Source organism: Sander vitreus, chromosome 3, assembly GCF_031162955.1.
Source record: "Sander vitreus isolate 19-12246 chromosome 3, sanVit1, whole genome shotgun sequence".
In the NCBI taxonomy this organism is placed as follows: Eukaryota; Metazoa; Chordata; class Actinopteri; order Perciformes; family Percidae; genus Sander; species Sander vitreus.
Window position 1 is genome coordinate 32061047 of NC_135857.1, and position 20394 is coordinate 32081440.

Sequence of the window (20394 nt, forward strand, 5' to 3'; positions counted from 1 at the left end):
CAATGTTGCTAGGCGCTTGTCTCACATAGCCAGACATTACTTACAGAACAGCGGAGTAGCTAACGTTAGATGCTGGCTATATTGATAGTCATAAAGGTCCGTGCTCATGCGGAGCTCTGTACCCAACTGACAGACCAAGGGGGTAAGCTTCGCTTCAGAACTCGAACCTCCTATGGCGCCATTTTGATGCTACCAAACGATCACCCGACGTTAGCATTCCATTGAATGCCATTCATTTTGACGTCACTTTGACAGCGAATAACTTTACATCTGAAGCGTTTACCTTGTACCTCACGTTATGGCTCCAAAGTAGACATTTTTGTAAAAATAGGCTAACGATTGTGTCTAACCACGCGACTTACTGTCGCATAGTAGAGGAATTACCGTATAGTACAGGAGAAGCTCGCAGGCAGTTTGGACTTACATTAGCTGTTTAAGTTTAATTACTAATGTAAAAACTAGCATTTTAGTTAGCAATAATCAGCCTGTGTCCATGTTATCTCCTTACATATACCTACGCTCTCCGTCTCTGTAAGCAACTGTTTTGAGAAATAGAGCTGGGCAATAGATCGATATTATATCGATATCGTGATACGAGACTAGATATCGTCTTAGATTTTGGATATCGTAATATCGTAATATGGCACACGTGTTGTCTTTTCCTGGTTTTAAAGGCTGCATTACAGTAAAGTGATGTCATTTTCTGAGCGTTCGACTGTTGTAACTGTTCTATTATTTGGCTTTACCCACTTAGTCATTATATCCACATTACTGATGATTATCAAAAATCTCATTGTGTAAATATTTTGTGAAAGCACCAATAGTCAACACTACAATATCATTGCAGTATCGATATTGAGGTATTTGGTCAAAAATATCGTGATATTTGATTTTCTCCATATCGCCCAGCCCTAGTTAGAAACTGCTGGGTTTTTTCTTTTTAGGTCCGGTAGAATCTATCTCCATTGATCCTGTTTGTTTCTTGCTGCTTTCATGGCTGTACTAACATTACAGCTGTAGCATGCTTATGTTTTTACAGGTAACGTTATATCTAGAAACCCGGCCTGGCTGTCAAACTGGGCAGTTGATCACAACAAACAGGCCAAAACACAAACAGAAATTCCGTCACAGAACTATAATTTCAAAAGGAGAAAATACTGTGTATGTTCCAACTTAGCATGTTTCCTTAATATCTGATGACGCATTGCGGTCATTTTTGGATTTATTACAGTAAATATATTACATATTTTGACACTCAGTTTATTAGGTACACCTGAGAGGCTGCGAGTCGAGCTGCCTACTCCTGATTTGCATAGCCTGGATTCAACTTTATGTAAATAAGGAGCGGGCGACTCAACACCCTGCTTCTCCAAAGTTCCCGCAATGCTACCAGAATGCATTGCATTGTTGCTCACATAGACAATGAATGGGAAATGGGGAAATGATGCTTTATGGTGGATAGGTACCATAATGCAATCAAATCAAACAGCTCTGCCGTAAATTTGACATTTTTAAGGAGTTATTGAACGTCAGAAAAATGTGTAAATTATTATTTAGGTCATAGTTGAAGGTGGTGTTGTACTGGAATATTAGAAACACCTTAATATAATGCACTCCAGTACAACACCAAACGTAAAAAAAAAAAACCACATTATAGGCATCCTAAAATTAGGCTTAATGGCAGAGCTGTTGCATTGGATTGCATTATAATGTTGAGGTGAACCTAATAAAGTGGACACTGAGTGTATACTGTGATAAATTGTCTAACCAGATGACCTATTTTTCTGACTTAGTGCCTTTTAAACCAGAAGAGAGCAATTGCTGTCTTTCTCATGTGTATACATATAAAATTGTAACATTCACAAGTCTAAAAAGTACATTCACACTTTCCTGACACTAGCAAATTTAGCAAATATATATTTCACATATAAAGACAGCAGAGCAGCAAAACAAGGTATCACACTTATCGTATTAAACACCTCTCATAGAACGAGTCCAAACTGCTGTCAGTATAAATGAAAGGTTCGACTTTTATGTAGGTGGTAAAGCACCCAGCTTCATTTCACACTCCCATTAGTTGCTATTTGTCACTTTATATTTCAGACACATTAGTTGCTAATTGTCACTTTACATTTCAGACACTAGAATCCGCTTATGAGTAATGAGGCAGGACTGTGTTAAAGGTTGTTGATGGATTGCAGCATTGACTCTACAGACACATGATCGTCTCTTTACCTGCAGTTCTTTTGAGTCCAGTGAGTCAAGTAATTATACTGTCTGTGTCCTTCTGTTTCCGTGATGACTGCAGGTTGTGATCATGCGGGACTATCACCATGAGAACGTGGTGGAGATGTACAACAGCTACTTGGTGGGAGACGAGCTCTGGGTCGTCATGGAGTTCCTGGAGGGAGGAGCTCTCACTGACATCGTGACACACACCAGGTGTGAGAAAAGCTTTTATGTCTAACATTAGGGATGGGAATTGATAAGATTGTATAGATACCAATGCCATTATCGATTCTGCTTATTTACCTGATTCTTTATTAATTCCTGATCAACTTTCTGTGTGGAAAAAATCCTCTGATTCCAGCTTGTTAAATGTGAATATTTTCTAGTTCCTTTACTCCTCTATGACAGTAAACTGAACATCTTTGAGTTGTGGACAAAACAAGACATTTGAGGACGTCATCTTGGGCTTTGGGAAACTCTGGTCCACATTTTTCACTATGTTCTGACATTTTTAGACCAAACAACTAATCGATTAATTTAAGAACAAAAACGACTAGATTGATGGACAGTGAAAAAATAATCGTTAGTTGCAGCTCTAGTACATGACCTTGTATTCCATGAAATCAATATATTTCCTTGTGATTTAAGTGTTTTAATGTTTACTGACTTTTATTTAAATTTCCATTATTAAACCCTCACCCACCAAAACTCCTTTTTTTCACAAGGGGGCAGTGTTACCTAATGTGCACAGAGAGATATACCACCATGGCCTGTGTCATTTCACTTCTCTTTTTTTATTAATTTATATGGCAGTTTTTCAGATTCTTGCAACATTTTAGTATGACTATCTGTATGAAACATAGACACAAAGCTTTAACCAGAAAAAAAAGCAGTACTAATACAACCACAAAAACAGAGGTGGTGAAAAGTCTAAATCTCTCTGGTGTCTTCTTCCCTCTGCAGGATGAACGAGGAGCAGATCGCCGCGGTGTGTCTGTCTGTCCTGAAGGCGTTGTCTGTCCTCCACACACAGGGTGTCATCCACAGAGACATCAAGAGTGACTCCATCCTGCTCACTCACGATGGCCGCGTATGTACCACAAACCACACATTGCTTTTTTTAACACCAGAAAAAATAACATGATTTTTAGGCAGGAAGGGCACTAAACCTTTAAAGCTGTCAAAAAGTACTCTATTTTAAAATGTCAGAAGAGTGCACAACATTTGCTTGTGAGCTGACCAGTCACAAGAGACGGGTGTTCAGTATGTGGTATCACAGAAATAAAGTGAATAATGTAGTTCACTTTTCAAATTAGTAGCAGCACACATCTTTTAAATGTCAAACCACAGCACTGTGGCTGAGGCAGCACTTTACCAGCATAAAAGCATTTTCTCTTGGCAGACATCTTGAGTCATAGCAGGACAAGCACAGGTGTCACTAATAACATTAGTTGTGGATCTGTCCCATTTAAATGATCCAGTAGGCCATCATTATTATGCAGTGCTCATTAATGTTATTAGCTACATCACCTATTTCCTTTCATGACATGTCTGTTGTGAGAAAGGCTTATGGTATGCATTTGTTTCACTGGATGCACAAACTCAGCACAACACTGCAGCCACTGGCAGAACTTCACCCACTGTCACAATAAAAAAAAATAAAAGTACATGTATGGTCAACTTAATGCCTCTCTATCAACCACTGCTACCCGTGCCAAATTTACTTCCTACCTGTGTTGATAAACACGTTTCTCCTTTCTACAGTAAATGAAACCAACATGGTTGCACAGCGAGACCAGTGGTCTGTTTCAGGAAGGAGGTTTAACAAACTCTGAGTCCAACCCTGATGTCTGAGTTGATTTACCCTGAAATGGAAACTCTGAGATTTCGGTTCCAGAACAGCTGATATGAGTTGGTTCAATCAACTCCGAGTATGTTCACGCGCGTGCACCACCACAATAAAAAGGCAGTATGAATGGAGCCATGATACTACGATTCACCATGGTAACAACCACAAACAAACGGGTCAGCAAAAATACTCATGCACACAAACAACGAGTTTGAGCATGTATTTCGTTAAAAAAGCAAGACAGCGGTTGTTGCTGCTGCAACAGAGAGAGAATTGGTGTGGGAGAAAATTGCTGCTCGAGTCAATGCGTAATCATTAACAGTGTATTCATTTCAAATTTAATCACAGTTAACTGATAATATTACTGGTGAAAACTGGAATTGTATTACACCTATAATTTCATTTAGGTGCAATCCTGCGGTCGAAAAAGTAAGCTATACTAATCCCATTCTGAGGCTGCAGCACCATGATCATTAACAGAACTATAATTTATAATCATTTATTTATTTTTAATGGCTCTCACTGGTTTGTGTCCAGGGAACAATACAAAAAACGTTTAAAAAACGTTTCAGAGCGAGTCACACTTTTCTGACAGCTCTGCATACAGTGGCTTTACTATTACAGTATGATCCGCATCACCAATAAGAAAACTGCCGTTTGCAAAACACGTAATGCGACACACAGAATCTGCTGGGATGTTAAAGCCTGTCCACGATGGTGGATGTTAGTGACATGAGGACGATAAGGTATCTACATATCTAATGGGCTGTGAAAAAATGTGGAAATGAAAATACATTCAGTCGGGACTCAATATCATCTCCCGACGTAAACTCTCTGTGAAGTAATACAGCTTTTTCATCTACGGGATCGTCGACAAAAGGACATGACATGTTTGAGAAAAAAACGTTTTATAATCTGCCTAACAATACGTTTTATTTATTAAGTGTTTATTCATGCATTTACCATAGTAACTGACTCTGAGGTTAAGTTACCTCTCTTTCTGAAACAGAAAACCCAGATTCCCTCATCTCAGGGTTAACAAACTCAGTTTTCACTAAATCTGCTTTCTGAAACGGGCGCCTGGGGAAAAAGGGAACTTAGCTTGAGTCACGGTCAACACCTACATAAGTGGCTGATAAGTTGAGGCAAGCCTTCTGCTAAATGTTGTGAGTGCTTTGGTGTAGCTTGTGACTTAGTCCACATTGATCATATTATAAAGATCACATATTTTGTAAATGATTTAAAGGCCCTGAACACCCACACAGGTGTTTTCAGTTAATGTGGCTGATTAGACCTCTACCCAGGACTGTGTGGGTGTGTATAGACTGATAGAATGACTCAGCCTCCTGTGTTGTTGCACCTGATAGGGCAGGACAAATGACAGCTTTATCATTCCTATTGGTAGAAAGAATTTGTGACCTTACAAGTTCCCATCTAAGCTCTGGCCCACATTCAACATGAGCAGAGGTCTAATCAGCCATAATTACTGAAAATACCTGTGTGGGTGTTCAGAGGATCAAACAAACATCAAACAGAGGTCATTTTCTGCCTACAAACGACATCCCTCGTTTAATTTCCTTATTTTAATATTAACGAAATCATCCTGCGGCTTGATGCAGTTTTTTTGTTGTTTTTTTGCTGCGTCTCTTGCACAAACGCGTCTCTTGCACATTATACGGCTTAGGCAGTGTGCCTAAGCCATGTAATGGCTGAGTGCCCTCCCCCCTTTTAATGCAAATGGCAATGCATATGAACGTGTGAAGTAATTTGCACTTAACAACCCGGGGAAAAACCTTGCAACATATCCTGCATGTGCAAAGTCACACATGTGATGCTAAGATGAGCTAACACAGCCGCCACAGTGTTTGTGGTATGTCTTTATGAGCTGTGGTCTGAAGCGGTATGCATGGCCAGCCATTGATACCGAAGTGCTTCTTCTGCATGGTCTGCTCTGAGGCAGAAAAAAATCACCTGCAGGGTCTGATTCAGATCGCTCATACTTCTGCCAATGAGTTTCTCAGACGACACTGTGTCATTCTGCTCTATGATAAAGTGATTTCAGTGAAGCTGCACGGACAGAAATGATTAAATCTGACTATTTTGGTAGATATAATGATCTTTATCACTCTGGATGATGTGGGATGGTTTGTTTTATTTTTGTTTTGCATCAAAGGTGTATCAACTCATTGACTTTTCCAATCAATCACGATACGTCAATGCAATGATTAATTTCAACACCCCTATTGCAGACACATCATCAGTCTAATGATAAAGTCAAATATGCACAAGCTTTAAAGATGGTAATCTCACAGCATGTAAGAGTGATTTGTGTCAGTGATTTACATATTGAATAAAAGGAATTATCTGTGTGCACCAAAGAGTTAAAATTCCTTAACACTTTACACTGCAGCTCACAGTGTTTCTTTATGTCCTTATGTGTTCATACAACTTCTGGATGTGCCTTCATTTTAATCTTATCAGAAATGAAAACCTGTGAGTGGTCATACGTTCGCACAGAAAGCTTCCTGCTGGTGTTTTAGCGCTGGGTTGGGTTTGAGTTGCTGCTTTCGGTTTGGCCTGGCAGGGGAAGCAGACTCGACCAAGCCTGAAGTGTTTCTTGTCAGTAGTGTGTGTGTGTTGTATCTGAATGCACCTGTGTGCTGGGTAAAGCTTTTGCTGTTGTCTATGAAGCCCGGTCCAGTGGCTGCCATCATGTTACATGTCTATGTAATTATTTATACGCATGTGTGCACCGGTTCTCATAGCAAGTTTGTTTCATTTCTCTCTCCGAGCCATCTGAGGCTGGCAGTCGGCCCTGTGGGCAACATGAAAGGCTGCTTCTCTGTCTAGATACCCAGCCATGCACAACATTTCTCAAAAAGATGGGTGGATGATAGCGAGGAGGACTGTCATGAATCACAAATTTCATGGACTGGATTACTCGACTATTGAAGTATAAGCTGTGCCTCAGATCCCCAATTTGAATATTAACTTTTGGGCTGCTGCTTTTTTTAAATATTTTTATTTACTTTCCTTCATCTGTCTATAATCAAATGTGAAATGTACTATACTGAAAGAATTTATGATAGTATACATTATGAATAAACTCATGTTGAACCACCTGCACTGCACATTACTCCACACTTTGGACCATTTAGCATCCTATTCTTCATATAACATTTACGGTCTTATCTTTTTGACAACTGTCTATACTGCAATTTTACTACGTTGGGTATTCTGTAAAGATGACCTCTATTTCCTGTCTGTACGTCCTGCGAGAGGAATCCCTACTTTGTTGCTCTTCCTGAGGTTTCTAACATTTTTCCCTGTAAAAGAGTTTTTTTTTTTTTTTTAAATCTGAATTGAGGGTCTAAGGGCAAAGGGTGCTGTATGCTGTACCGATTATAAAGCCCCTTGACGCTAATCTGTGATTTGTGATATTAGGCTTCATAAAATGTACATTTTTTAGCGGTGTAACAGCATCAGGAACAGCTTCTGACTGCTTCACAAATAAAGTAGATGGAGAGAGTTATTGGATTTCTCAATCCTTGCAAACACAAATGTAATGTTAAAAACTCTTTGTCACTATGTTTTGTATTTTCTGTGAAAAATAATCTTACGGCTTTTTTCATCCATCTCTTTCTGTCTCCAGGTGAAGCTGTCGGACTTTGGTTTCTGTGCCCAGGTGTCTAAGGAAGTGCAAAGAAGGAAGTCTCTGGTGGGAACACCATACTGGATGGCACCAGAACTCATATCCAGACTGCCTTATGGACCAGAGGTAACACTCGCACTTCCCTCAAGATTTAACGGTCATTTGTTATTTAAACATCTAAACAAGCACATCCCTTCTTGTTGTTGACTGTCTCTGTGTCCAGGTGGACATCTGGTCTCTGGGTATCATGGTAATAGAGATGGTGGACGGGGAGCCGCCGTATTTCAACGAGCCGCCGCTCAAAGCCATGAAAATGATCCGAGACAACCTGCCTCCCAAACTGAAGAACCTGCACAAGGTACAAAGAAAAAAAAAACTTGAGTTTTACCGAGCAGTTTGTGTGAAGCACCATTAGCAGATGTCAGTTATCTTTTAGGAATACTAACGATTATTTTCATAATTTCATTCAGTTCTTGGGTCTATAAAATGTTAGAAAATAGTTTTTGTCACATGCAATTGTGAGGTACAGTTCCAGTGAAATCTAACACCATCAGCTCCTTCAGCTTGTGCATGATTCATCATAAAGCAGAATATGGCCGCCAGATCGGCACACAGAAAAAGAGTCACCCGGTTGAATGGCGCCAGCACTCCACGATCCAGCCAAGTCTCGGTGACACCACAGCTCCCGATAGGAATAACAGCAGTCACTGGTGTTTGCTCTCCAACCAAAATGATTATCAGTAGTGTTAGTTTAGACTTGAATTTATTTATAGCTTTCAACAATTGCCTTATTTCTTAAATAGAAACAAAATGTCTGATTCCATTTCTTAGTGTAACACAGATTAAGAAGAAAATGGTCAACACAGCAAGAAATGTGGTGGAGAAATGTGGTTTATATCATGTACACAGACATCATTACTCAAAATGAAAGCCAGACTAGAACTGATACTAACATTTATATTATATAACACATGCACACAAAGTCTGTGTTCCTTTCTACTTTAGTCCAAATTCTCTGACTAGAAAAGAAAGTTATTTATAGTCTGCACCGTAATATTTCACTGTAGTCGAGAAATCTGATCACTGATTAAAGAATTTTACGGAAACTCCAGTTTTACAGCAATCTCACTCATGTGGAGCTCATGTGAAACTGTTATCAACAATCGCCCGGTTTGTGAAATCCAACCATCTGGTTGATTGTGTACATGTGGTTTGATTGATTCACAATGTTGTCATTTCCCCATTTTGTGCCAAAGAGCAATACAAACGTGACTGATTGCTCCTTTACGAGCCTACATGGTGGTATCATTAACACCTGACTGACTGGATGCTTTCTCTCTCTCACTTCTCGCCCTCTCCCAGGTCTCCCCTCTGCTCAAGGGCTTCCTGGACAGGATGTTGGTGCGGGACCCGGCTCAGAGGGCCTCGGCCAGCGAGCTTCTCAAACACCCCTTCCTGACGAAGGCGGGTCCGCCGTCCTGCATCGTCCCACTGATGAGGCAGAACAGGATGAGATGAGACATGTAACAATAAGATCTCCAGACTGTGGAGGGCAGCGTGTGCAGGTTCAGATGGAATAGAATACTCCTGCACACAGAGAGGCGGCCCAAAGAGGTCAGAGGTCATAGATGAGAGGTGTGTGCTTCGGGCAAAACTCTCAGAAAGAGCTGCAAAGTGCGAAGCGGGTGTGCAGGAGTATTCTTTTTTTCTTATGTGAATCACTGAACTCTGGGGAGTGTTCTCCCTTAATAAGAGGCAATAAGGCTGTGTGTGTGTGTGTGTGTGTGTGTGTGTGTTGGCAACACTGTTATTGACAGTGTTTCATGGCATGTGTGAGAGAAGAGAACACAACTTGCCCTGTCGAGTGATTTTAGCCAATTTCATATGAACATTTTGTTTTAATTGAATACCTGGAAAGATTGTTGCTGTTTTTATATTTCCATTTGGACCTCGACTGGATTTTAAGTGTGAAGGTGGGGTTTTGCACACCAAACGGATGCTTTTGAAGGAGCCGTGAGCCCGTTGGCTGAGAGTGGCGGAGCGACATTTTAATCCCACTCTTTGACGGTTTGGAAGCCGAATTTTCTCACTACAAAGACTTGTCCCGCGGACAGATCCAAGACTTGGACGCTATCCTCATCACACCCAGAACTTACTACTGAGGGAGGAAGTCTTTTGACTCAGATGGACTTTATTTTGTAGCCATATAAATACTAGCTTCCTGTTGTAAACAAGCAAACATACACTAAGTCAAAAGGTAAACACTGGAGTTGTGGTCTTTTTAACAAATGAATTTTCTCTTATTTCCTCCTTATTTTCCTGTGTAAGTACAATGAACATAGAGATATATATATCAGTTTGATGTTTTGCTATCTCTATTTTGTGATTGTTTTATTATAATTATTATGATGATGTGTTTTCTGGTTTATTTTAGAGAAAGATGTGATGATTTTTGAAGCACTGTCGACGAGAGATAGAAGCTGCACTCCCGGTTGATTCCAGCACGCAGGTCATAGACACTAGACATATTACTTTGGTTTTGTTCTAAACTAGACCAGATCGGACTTGTTGACCATAAACTTTAGTGGTCAAGATGTCGATCTGACGAGCCGGAAAGGTTTTGCAGAAACATGAAAAGACAACAGTACATCTTGTTTAAACTAAATGGGTATAAAATCTTGACAAAACATAAAAATCTTACCCATGTTTTAGCATATTTTTCTTTGTTTCATTTTACCATAGTGTTTTTAGAAGAGTAGACTTTTCCACATCCTCTTTTTTTTTTTTTTTTACTTTATTTAACTAACTCACTTCACAAACTAATGGTTGTTCTTTGGTAGAAAATGAACATGAGCTGCTTTTTAGGCAATTAGCGGGTTGTTTTTATTCCGTGTTGCACGTCAGCTTCCTCATCGTCATCGCTTTCCTTCATCAAACGCATGACGGCTGCTGTTTTCAGTAAGCATCCTGCTGCTGAGTGGACGAGTGCTCATCGTGTTCTACTATTGAATCGATTCATGTTTGATTTCCTAGTTAATGCATCGGGCAGATGGCTCTTGACTGCTCCTCATAGTGCGTGTGGTTTATTTATAAACGATAAAGGAAAACACTACTCGGCCCGACACACACAGAAAAGAGTGTTACAGATCGGCAAGGAAAGCGCCTTTGTTTAGATTTATAGCTCCCATTAATGGAGCTCTTCGAGCTCTTAATGTGTGTCTGAAGTAATGCTATTTTTTGAGTGTTTGCATTTTTGTCAGTGTGTATTTGTGCTCTGGGAAAGTGGACCATTGAGCAGATAACAGAAAGATAACAGAAGTACTTTGAAGGCAGGAAACACTTTCATGAAAATCCACTCTGTACACTAGTGAGTAACAGCTGCTGATAATACACACACACACACACACACACACACACACACACACACGCAAGAGCTAAAGTAATTATCAGACCTGTGTTATTATGTTCTGGGCAGCACTGAGAGGGAACAGTTTTCCCTACAAACATACTCTTAAGATTTGGCATCAGGCCTTAGTTTCATCACGATGTTTAACAATAGCAGCATTCTGTTAGTTGTCAGACACGAGTTCTCTAAATGGGCTGAAAACAGCTTTCATGCTGGACTTAATAACTCGTGTAACTTGTTTTTTTTCACATTAAGACATTCAGATCAGCCGCTGCAAATTAAATTCACTTTCAAATACCCAAAGGCCGCCTCAGCAGGCTGAATGAAACATAGATAATTAATTACAGTTCAGGTCTGGTTATTATACACTCACTTTGGCCCTGAGTTAAGCGTCTTTATCAGCAGACATCTGTAGTTTCACACTGTACCTTGTAGCAATGAACAGTCATTTATACAGAAGATGACATTCGAGATAAGGCTCTGTTATAATTCATCCCTCTCAAGGTAATGCGACACAGAGATGCACATAAACACAGCCTGCAGACATATTCCCCTCTCTCGGACAAGGCTGCTGTTTCCATTCTTTCTATGTCTTCCAGTTGAGCTCCATCTCATCAGTCAAGTTTGTTACGACGTGTTTTCTTGAATACTTCCCGCTGATCTGGTGCTCCTTGAAAATGAACACAAACTTTTAGATGCTGTCTTCTGTCACTTTTTCCCCCCACAAAAAAAAGTCAAGACTGCATATCAACAAAGGGAGGGTTGGGGGCCGTAGCACACTCGCTGTTTGTCATGAACTTGTCTACATGCATATATACATACTATACTGCAGCTGTATATTATACTGCAGATGCACTGTACTCCTGCTGATTCAGTGAACATTTTGCTGGTTTTTCATGTGCGAACCCAACAACTGTGAGGCCTTGTACGAAGACTTATAGAGTTTGTTTTCTAACATTGTTAATAATTCCTGCAAATAACAGCTAGCTAGCTAGTCAGTGAAAATGCTTCCTTCCGGGCATTGTTGTCTTTAACTTCAAGCTGTAGTCGTGTTTTGGACTCGTCTTAATGCCCTCCTGCTGTTTTAGAACCGGCATAGGAAATGTAGTTTCCACTTCCTAATGTCCATGTGCCCGGGCTGGAGCAGGTTTGAGACACTGCAGGCTGAAGTTGGTTCACCATAAACTTGCCACTTTGTTTTCTTCAGAAACATTCACTCAGAAGAAATATCTGGTAGGCGTTTTTGTACTTTGTCTCCTCGGCTGCTTACCAGAGAGGACATTGTCAGCTAATGTGTCTGTTTTTGTCTGAGTAAGGGACAGACTGATAATGACTCACAGATTACGAAACGTGTTGTGATGTTTCATGTTTATAATCATCAGAGACATGGCGGCTGAGCTGAATGACAATCAAGTGTAGTCGAGCTAATTCAGTTTGGGCTGTGATATTTTAAGACTCTTTGAATTTTTCAGTTTTTCTTCACAGTCAGAATCTCAAATTACAATAATCAGTCGGCACATTGATTCATCACTTACTATGTTTTGAATAATTATAAATGTTGTTGGGGATTGAGTACAAATAGACTTTATAATGAAGGCAAAAACCTGCCTCCTGCTCAATGCTGGTAAATTGCATCTGGTTTGTTACCTGGTGTAGTTTTTGAGAGGCCCCAAGGCGGTCGGTGACATGGTCAAAATGACCGGCTGATATTGTGATTTATATGTTTGACAGAGTATCGGGGTCACTGTTTTGGAGAAAAAAAATGATAGTAATCTCAAAGGTATAATATCTAGTGAGTATCGCTTACTGTTTGTAAACATAGCATTTAAAGTTGGCCCCTCCTCCCCAGTTCAGAGCCAGAGAGAGAGTGAATAAAAAGAGGGAGCACAGAACGAGTCAGTAAATCAGAGGAATAAAACATAATGTTCTGGTTGTTTCGCGGCGGAAGACCTTGTCTCCGTCACGTCACCCATAGGTTTCTAAAGAGACAAAATTAAGTCGGCAGCTCCGGCCGTCGCCATCTTGGCAGTGCCTGACCTTGGCTAATCCAAAAATGGGCAAAGAGGTGGAGCGTTGATGGAGCTAAGGCGGGCTGCACGAAGCCAACAGTCTATGCTCGCCTCCTGTGATGGCAGCCACCTGTCAATCAAAACGAAACACCCTTAATTATGAAAAACTTTAAGCCTGAATTAATCTTAAATGAGTTAAATATATATATATATTAAAAAGTAACCCCCTAACCATGAATTTAGCTACAGATCCCAAAACCGTTGTTTTGTACCAGGCTGTAAACCTGTTTAATTCTGCTGTTAAATTGGGGCCAAAGGCTCTTTGCTGATGCCCGTTAACGTCCTGCACTCAGAAAAATAAGAAGAAAAGAGAGAATACAGGCAGAGGACAGGCTGTGTGCAGATACAGACACCACTACACACTTCTCAGTGATGTAGAGAGGGATTACTTTTGTATTAGTCAATATATTGTTGTTTTGTTAGGAAAATCCTACATATTATACCTTTTTTAAATTTTGAGAATTATTTACTTTCTAAAAAGAAAAATGTTATAAACAGAATAAAGTAGGTTGCTGTAAGACCAACATTTAGTTTTGCTTGGATAAGATTATTATGGCGTGTGTTTGGACCCCGCTGTGCTCCAGCTGCTGCTTCCAAACAAATCCAGTTATTTGATTCATATAACATTCACTGTAAAACTTTATGATAATAAAGTGCTTATTGGTGAAACCTGCAACTTCAGGTTATCAAAATCACTCATTTGACACATAAAGCTGAGACAACTTTCAGCAGTTTTTTTCTCAAAATGTGAATTTTCTCTTAATTCTTTTTTTACTTTATTCTCCAAATGTTGCAACTTTTGTCTTGAAATATTTCGACTTTATTCTCAGATTTAGTTTCCTTATTGTGGCCCTAATACTCTGTTGTATATAAGTTCCTTTCAGTGTGTTGACCTTTGTCCTACCTGCCTTAGTCCAGGTGTCCCCTAACAAACACACTCTCTGTGGTATTACAGACTTGATTATCAATGTGAAAATCCCAAATCTGTTAACTAGTGGACTGATTGGTTATCTGGTGGACTGCAACTATATTTTTATGGACCGGATTCGTGTGTGTCTGCGTGTACATTCATGAGTTCTTGCCTTAACATCATCTTACAATCACTACTTGACAGATTATTATGGTTCAGAATCGACACTACGAGTGTGAGAGATGGAGAATGCAGACTTCCATGACGCTTCTCTTCTCACAGATCTGAAGAAAAGTCTGGTTTGTTTGGATCTTTTTGGCCGATGCGTTAAAAAGTTGACGGTTCTGATTAACATTTCTGCTGAGACTAATTATTATTCGCTAATGAGCAGCTCCAGTGCTGCTGTTCAGGGTTTAGTGCCTTGCTTTGTGGCATCTTGACAGACATTTTTGGGGGATTGTCTGGTTACGTGAGGGGTCCTGCAGGACTTGTATCTGGTTTCCACTGAGATCCTGTGGTTACGGAGGCTCATTGACCACCACTGACCAACCTGCCTGCGTTATAAAACGGACTGTCATAATTATCATTGACTGGCTTCTTTTCCTCTAAAAATTTATTTTGTTGCAATGTTGACATGTTTTGTCAAACATCGGGTCGCAACAACCATTCCCGCAACATCTTATTTTTGTAAATTTCACTGGTATTGTACATTTTTTTTTGTTTTTGCAAATACAGATTTTCTAAAAGTCAATCATGGTGTCTGTTTTCTGTTCTTCTTGTGTGTTTTGAAATAACGTTGCTCTCAAAAGAGGCCAGCAGACAGAAGAGGTGTAGCGACAATGTTTTTGTTCTTGAAGAAGTAAATAGTGTGGTCACACATTAACAGGCGAATGCAGAAAAAGAGACTCTAATGAGAAAAATGTCCAAAAATAGCAGTTCATTGCCGCTCTAATGCTCATCACACACTAAAAAAAAAAAAACATTGTAGGATGGTTTAAAATGTGTTAAACCTGAGGCTGATGCCAGAGGAATAACAAGTCCTCCAAACCATATGATGATGTACAGTAGGTCGTTTATTCCTGCCCTCAGGAGGACCCACAGGAGCGTTTCATAGATTAGCTTCCCTAGCGGTGGCAGGAATATGACCCAGAGGAAAGGTTATCCTGTAAATCAAGAGGGTTTATTCTTCGTGCGGTGGCCTTTTGGGACATCTCGGTCACAATCTGAGCTGCACTCATGCTCAGAATTGAATGCTAATGCTGATTTGCAGACAGTTCACATCTGTTTGATGTCAACATGAAACCATGTAGCATAACATTCAGCATGTTGTATCTGACTCTCTGATGCGTTTCTCTCTGTTTGATTGCTGGATGATCGCGGAAAATGCAAAGCAGCCGTTTCCTCTTAGATTGTGAAGGATAAACCACTAAATAAATAAATGATGTATCAGATCTAAAACAACATATTGAATATTGTTGCTGCCTTGTATTCTTTTAACACCAAGCCAAATGGTACACAAGAGATGTTTTCGTTAAATTTCATTTACATCTACCAACCCACCTCTTCCTTTAGAAATATAGATGTTCAGTGTGACTCTGTGGCTGCATAGGACGAACTTGACCCTTGTTTAAAAAACATTTAGCACCGTCATCATCAGCATCCTGTACTGAATACTGCGTTCAATGCTCTTTGCGAGGACTTAAAGTCAGTTTTTAAGCAAGAAGATGTTTAGCAACATGAATTCATGTGTTTTAAAAATAAGCCTGACTGACTTAGAATGATAATGATTTGTGTCGCATGCACTATGATATTGAAATGTTCAGATCAGAGTCAATTGTGGTGCCTGGTGTTGTTTTGTATCCACTGTTATTAACAACTGCAACAGGCCTAGAAATGCAACAAAAAAAACTAGAGCTGCAATCGATAAGTCAACTATTAAATGAATCGCCAACGATTTTGATACTTAAATCGGTTTGAGTCATTTTTTTGTGAAAAAAGGTCATAATTCTTTGATTGCAGCTTGTTAAATGTGAATATGTTCTAGTTTCTTCTCTCCTCTGTAACCGTAATCTGAATATATTTGAGTTATACAAAACGAGACATTTGAGGACGTCGTCTTGGGCGTTTGGGAAACACTGATCGACATTTTTCACCATGTTCTGACATTTTATAGACCAAACAATTAATCCATTAATTGAGAAAACTAATGGACGGATTAATCGACAAAGAAAATAATTGTTAGTTGCAGCCACCAATATTTATGTTTTGATGGATTTAGCTCCACAGTGTCAGACGTTGAGGCCTAAATCAAAAGTCATCGACTAATTCCAGCTCTGATAAAGTTGCCACATGCTGCCAGTGAGCTGCTGTATTTTAACAATGAGGGGAAACCCTGAAGAATCTTTCTCTGCTGTATCACTGAAGCACGCGTTTGTATTTTTAGCACTTCCGTCGAGTCAGTGGTGAGCAGCAGCTCTGCAGCTTTTACTGTAAACTGTCAGTCTGAAAGGTTGGCCCCTCCAAACAATGACAACAAGCACACGCCACAGGACAGCTGTGTTTGTGGTCCATGTGTTATGGACCTCAAAAGGATAGAAAGTAAAGAAGAAAAGCTGGTGGTTCTTCATTTCTTTTAGTGGCTAATTTGGAGTTAAATGTATCGGCCTCATACGTACTTTTTGTTTGGTGCTACATAGCCAGCGGTGGAAGATGTATTCAGATCTTTTACTTGAGTAAAAGTAGCAATACCACAATGTAAAAACACAATGTTACAAGTTAAAGTTTTGTATTCAAAATCATATTAAAGTGAACGTACAAAAGTATCAGCATCAAAATGTACTAAAAGTACCAAAAGTAAAAGTACTCATCATGCAGAATGGACCATTTCAGATTCATATATTATAGGATTATAATTATTGATGCATGTTCATCACTTCAATGTTGCAGCTGGTAAAGGTGGAGCTTATTTGAATTACTTTATTGCTGGGTAGTTTCACCTGTAATTATATTTATAAGTTTAAATGTGTTAATCTGAATCTGCAAAGTAAAAAAAAGTAGAATAGTTGCCTCTGAGATGTGGAGTAGTAGAAGTATAATGTAGAAAGTAGAAGTAGGCCTTCCTTAAAATTGTACTGTTCCCTTTTGTGTGTGTGTGTGTGTGTGCGCGCGCGTGTGCGTGCGTGTGAGAATGTGTCTGGTGTGAGATAAAAAAAAAAAGAGCGTTTCCAAAATATGACGGAGCCGCGCAGGTGGGCGGTGATTGGCGGCTCGCAGCGGCCAATCGGAGGACTGGCTGTTCGTTGTCGAACACAGCTGATCGATGAGTCAGGGGGCGAGCCGAAAAGGTCCCACTTGTTGCTGAGCAGGAGCGGCGACAGGAGCTTCAGCTGACGGAGGGACAGACGGACGGAGGGAGACATATCGATTCATCTTCGCTTCGCGTCCTCCATTCTGTCGGTAAACACAAGCAGGCGCTCCTCTGCAGGCTCCACGGCCGCTTCAGTGCTGACATACCCCGCTGCTGCCTCATCCGCGGCTCTCAGGTGAGACATTCATGCGTTTTTTATCTGCTTTATATTTAGTCCTTTCATTGAGATTTGGAGACATCGGTGTTTCTACTTTACCTTCCGGTGATTTAAATCAACAATTCCGCCATCTGATCCAGTATGCGCGGTGTTTTTATGTTTAGGCTATTTGATAAAATAGATTGAATTATTGGTCTTGTAGCTTGAAGTTCACATATAGATTTAATGAACTGTTCAGTGCCTATTAATTATTGATGTTACAGTGATAAAAGAGGATCAGAAACTGCTTTATTGACCTTGTTTGTGAACACATACAAGGAAATGTCTCAATTCAAGATAGCCTACAAATACATGCAGCTAAAACATGGACAACCAAGCAGGCTAAACATAAAAGTAGCACATATAGTACGACAAGAGTGCAAAGGGTGCTGGAATAGGCTACATGTGAACTGCATGCTTTATATACATGAGGTAGGTGGATATAAATCTGATATTTATAGAACATATTAAACAAAAACTGTGCATTTAAACTATAAATGTAATTTACAGGTAGGCCTACAGTTGGTTCATTGTTCCTGGTAGTTAATAATCACAGGAAGCGTCCACTAAGGAACAAAGGAGCTTTTTCAAATAGTGTTGCTATCTAGCACTGAGGGGATCCAACAGGTCTTTAACTGACAGGGTCTCTGGAGGTTTTAAGGGGAGAAGAGGTTTCGTAGGTCCCTGGGCTGTTTGAGTGTATTCCAGGTGTTTTAAGAGTTTATTAAAGGAGGTTTGAGGGAATTTCAGGTTTCTTAAGGAGCTTACAGCGGCCCTTCACTGCGTCTCAGGGGCAGTTAAAGCAGGTTTCAGAGGTTGGTAAGAGTTTCAGGGATGTATTTTAAGAGTTTGTTTTCACATCCGTTAGATCTAGAGCTGAAATGATTAGTCGGTTCATCGATTAGAAAAATAATCTGCAACTATTTTGACAGTCATTTTCCGGCAAAAGCACCAAATATGCTCTGGGTTTCAGATTCATCAAATGTGAGGATTTGAAGCTTTTCGCTGTTTGTAAATTGAAGATCTCTGGGTTTTTTTGGTTGGTCTGACAAAACAGGCAATTGAAAGATGTCACAGAAGTATTTCTGGACATTACATGGACCAAACAATTAAAAAAACAAACAAACAAAAAAACGTGTCAGTGAATTAATAATGAAAATAATTTTCTCAGCTGTAGATTCATAAAAAACCAAACGTATGTTCCTGGAGGTGTGTAACCTGACCTGCCGTGACCCTCCCCTACCTCAAGTGGCTCCGCTTGACCCACAGAGATAATACTCAAGTTCTCCATAGCAACACTGGGTTGCCTTTTAAGTGCAATTCAACACAACTTGATTTATTTAAAAACACACACAACTAAAAACATTCAAAAGCTTACGCTCAATAACACTAACCCAATATGTGGAACTGGTATAAATGCATCAATAAATATCTAAATGTTAAGTTAATATGAAATCTAGTGTCTGATTTACCTGCAGGAACATTTACAGTTATAATATTAGCACATTGTTGACTTCCAGTTTTCCATCATCGCGTTTATTATGCTTCTGTCATTCACGTTTATTAGACTTTATAAGATAATATAAAACTTTGTCTGTTCACACAGAAAATGTTCTTGCATCGTCTGCTCCAACAGTCAACAGATAACATTAAAAAACATCTGTATGGTCACCCAACAACATCTGACACACACACACACACACACACACACACACACACACACACACACTCTATGACTAAAGTAGTTTCTGGTTGGACCAGCACTGACTTTGAACATGAAATGTTATATGGATTTAATCTGTTGCAGCCCATTGTAACAGCAGCTGCGTCCCTGTGACCCGTCCGGCAACAGGCAGCATCAGCACTTCCACTGTGTAGCCTTCATTGTGTACTCTGGCTGTTCAAAGCATTAACAAAGCCCCGACCGCCCCGTCAAACACACACAGCAGGTGGAGGTTACATGCTACCCCGTATATCATATGTCATTATAGGGCTGGGCTATATATATATATATATATATATATATATATGTGATAATATCAGATATCACGATACTCTTGACCAAATACATCGATACCGATTATTGTAGGGTTGACAATTGGTGCTTCCACAAAATATTTTTTACAATGAGATTTTAGATAATTATTAATAATGTGGTGAACAGTTTCAAGTGAAGTTATATACTGACTGTGTTTAAATGCATGAACAAAAATAGTGTGATGTTAAAACAAATCTGCTAATCTTCAAATGATATTCCCTCAAAATGTTTCACAACAGATTTTCTGAGAACATTGAGTTAGTATGTGCTTGTTATCATCAATTTAGACAATGTGATTGTATATCACGATATGATTCCATCGAAAGGCGATCAATTATCATATTGAATTATTGCCCAACCCTATGTCATTATAATTATTTCAAATAAAGAGGAAGTTTTGAAGGTGTGGTCTGTAAAAAAAACAAACAAAAAAAAACTTACTTCCTCACTGCTGTAAAAAATTACAACAATAGTTGCAAACTATTTTCCTTTCAAATGCTTTTTTAACTTTAAATCAAACCTTGTTAAAACCCAATATGTAGAAACGTGTTGACATGTTACTTATGTGTCTCAGACTTCCAAATAGATGTATTTGAGACTTGGGAGGAAGAGTGTTATTTATTTATTTATTTATTTATATATATATATATATATATATATGTGTGTGTGTGTGTGTGT

The 20394-nt window shown here is 39.5% G+C and overlaps 2 protein-coding genes across 5 annotated transcripts in view; both read left to right on the forward strand.

The window, feature by feature from the left end:
* pak4 (p21 protein (Cdc42/Rac)-activated kinase 4) overlaps positions 1-14823 on the forward strand; it is a 40177-nt gene extending 25354 nt beyond the window's left edge. For both annotated transcript variants that reach the window (XM_078247015.1, XM_078247017.1), the window contains exons 7-11: positions 2309-2442; positions 3193-3319; positions 7731-7856; positions 7954-8088; positions 9093-14823. In XM_078247015.1, coding sequence (XP_078103141.1) covers positions 2309-2442; positions 3193-3319; positions 7731-7856; positions 7954-8088; positions 9093-9248 — 678 coding nt within the window. In that variant the 3' untranslated portion in view covers positions 9249-14823. The remainder of the gene's footprint in view (positions 1-2308; positions 2443-3192; positions 3320-7730; positions 7857-7953; positions 8089-9092) is intronic.
* A 2613-nt stretch (positions 14824-17436) lies between these two features.
* The window catches only part of LOC144515853 (sushi domain-containing protein 6), a 15723-nt gene continuing 12765 nt past the window's right edge, over positions 17437-20394 (forward strand). For 2 of the 3 annotated variants that reach the window (XM_078247018.1, XM_078247019.1), the window contains exon 1: positions 17437-17657. The gene's annotated coding sequence lies outside the window, so the exon portion shown is untranslated. The remainder of the gene's footprint in view (positions 17658-20394) is intronic. The other variant, XM_078247020.1, reaches the window with a different exon arrangement.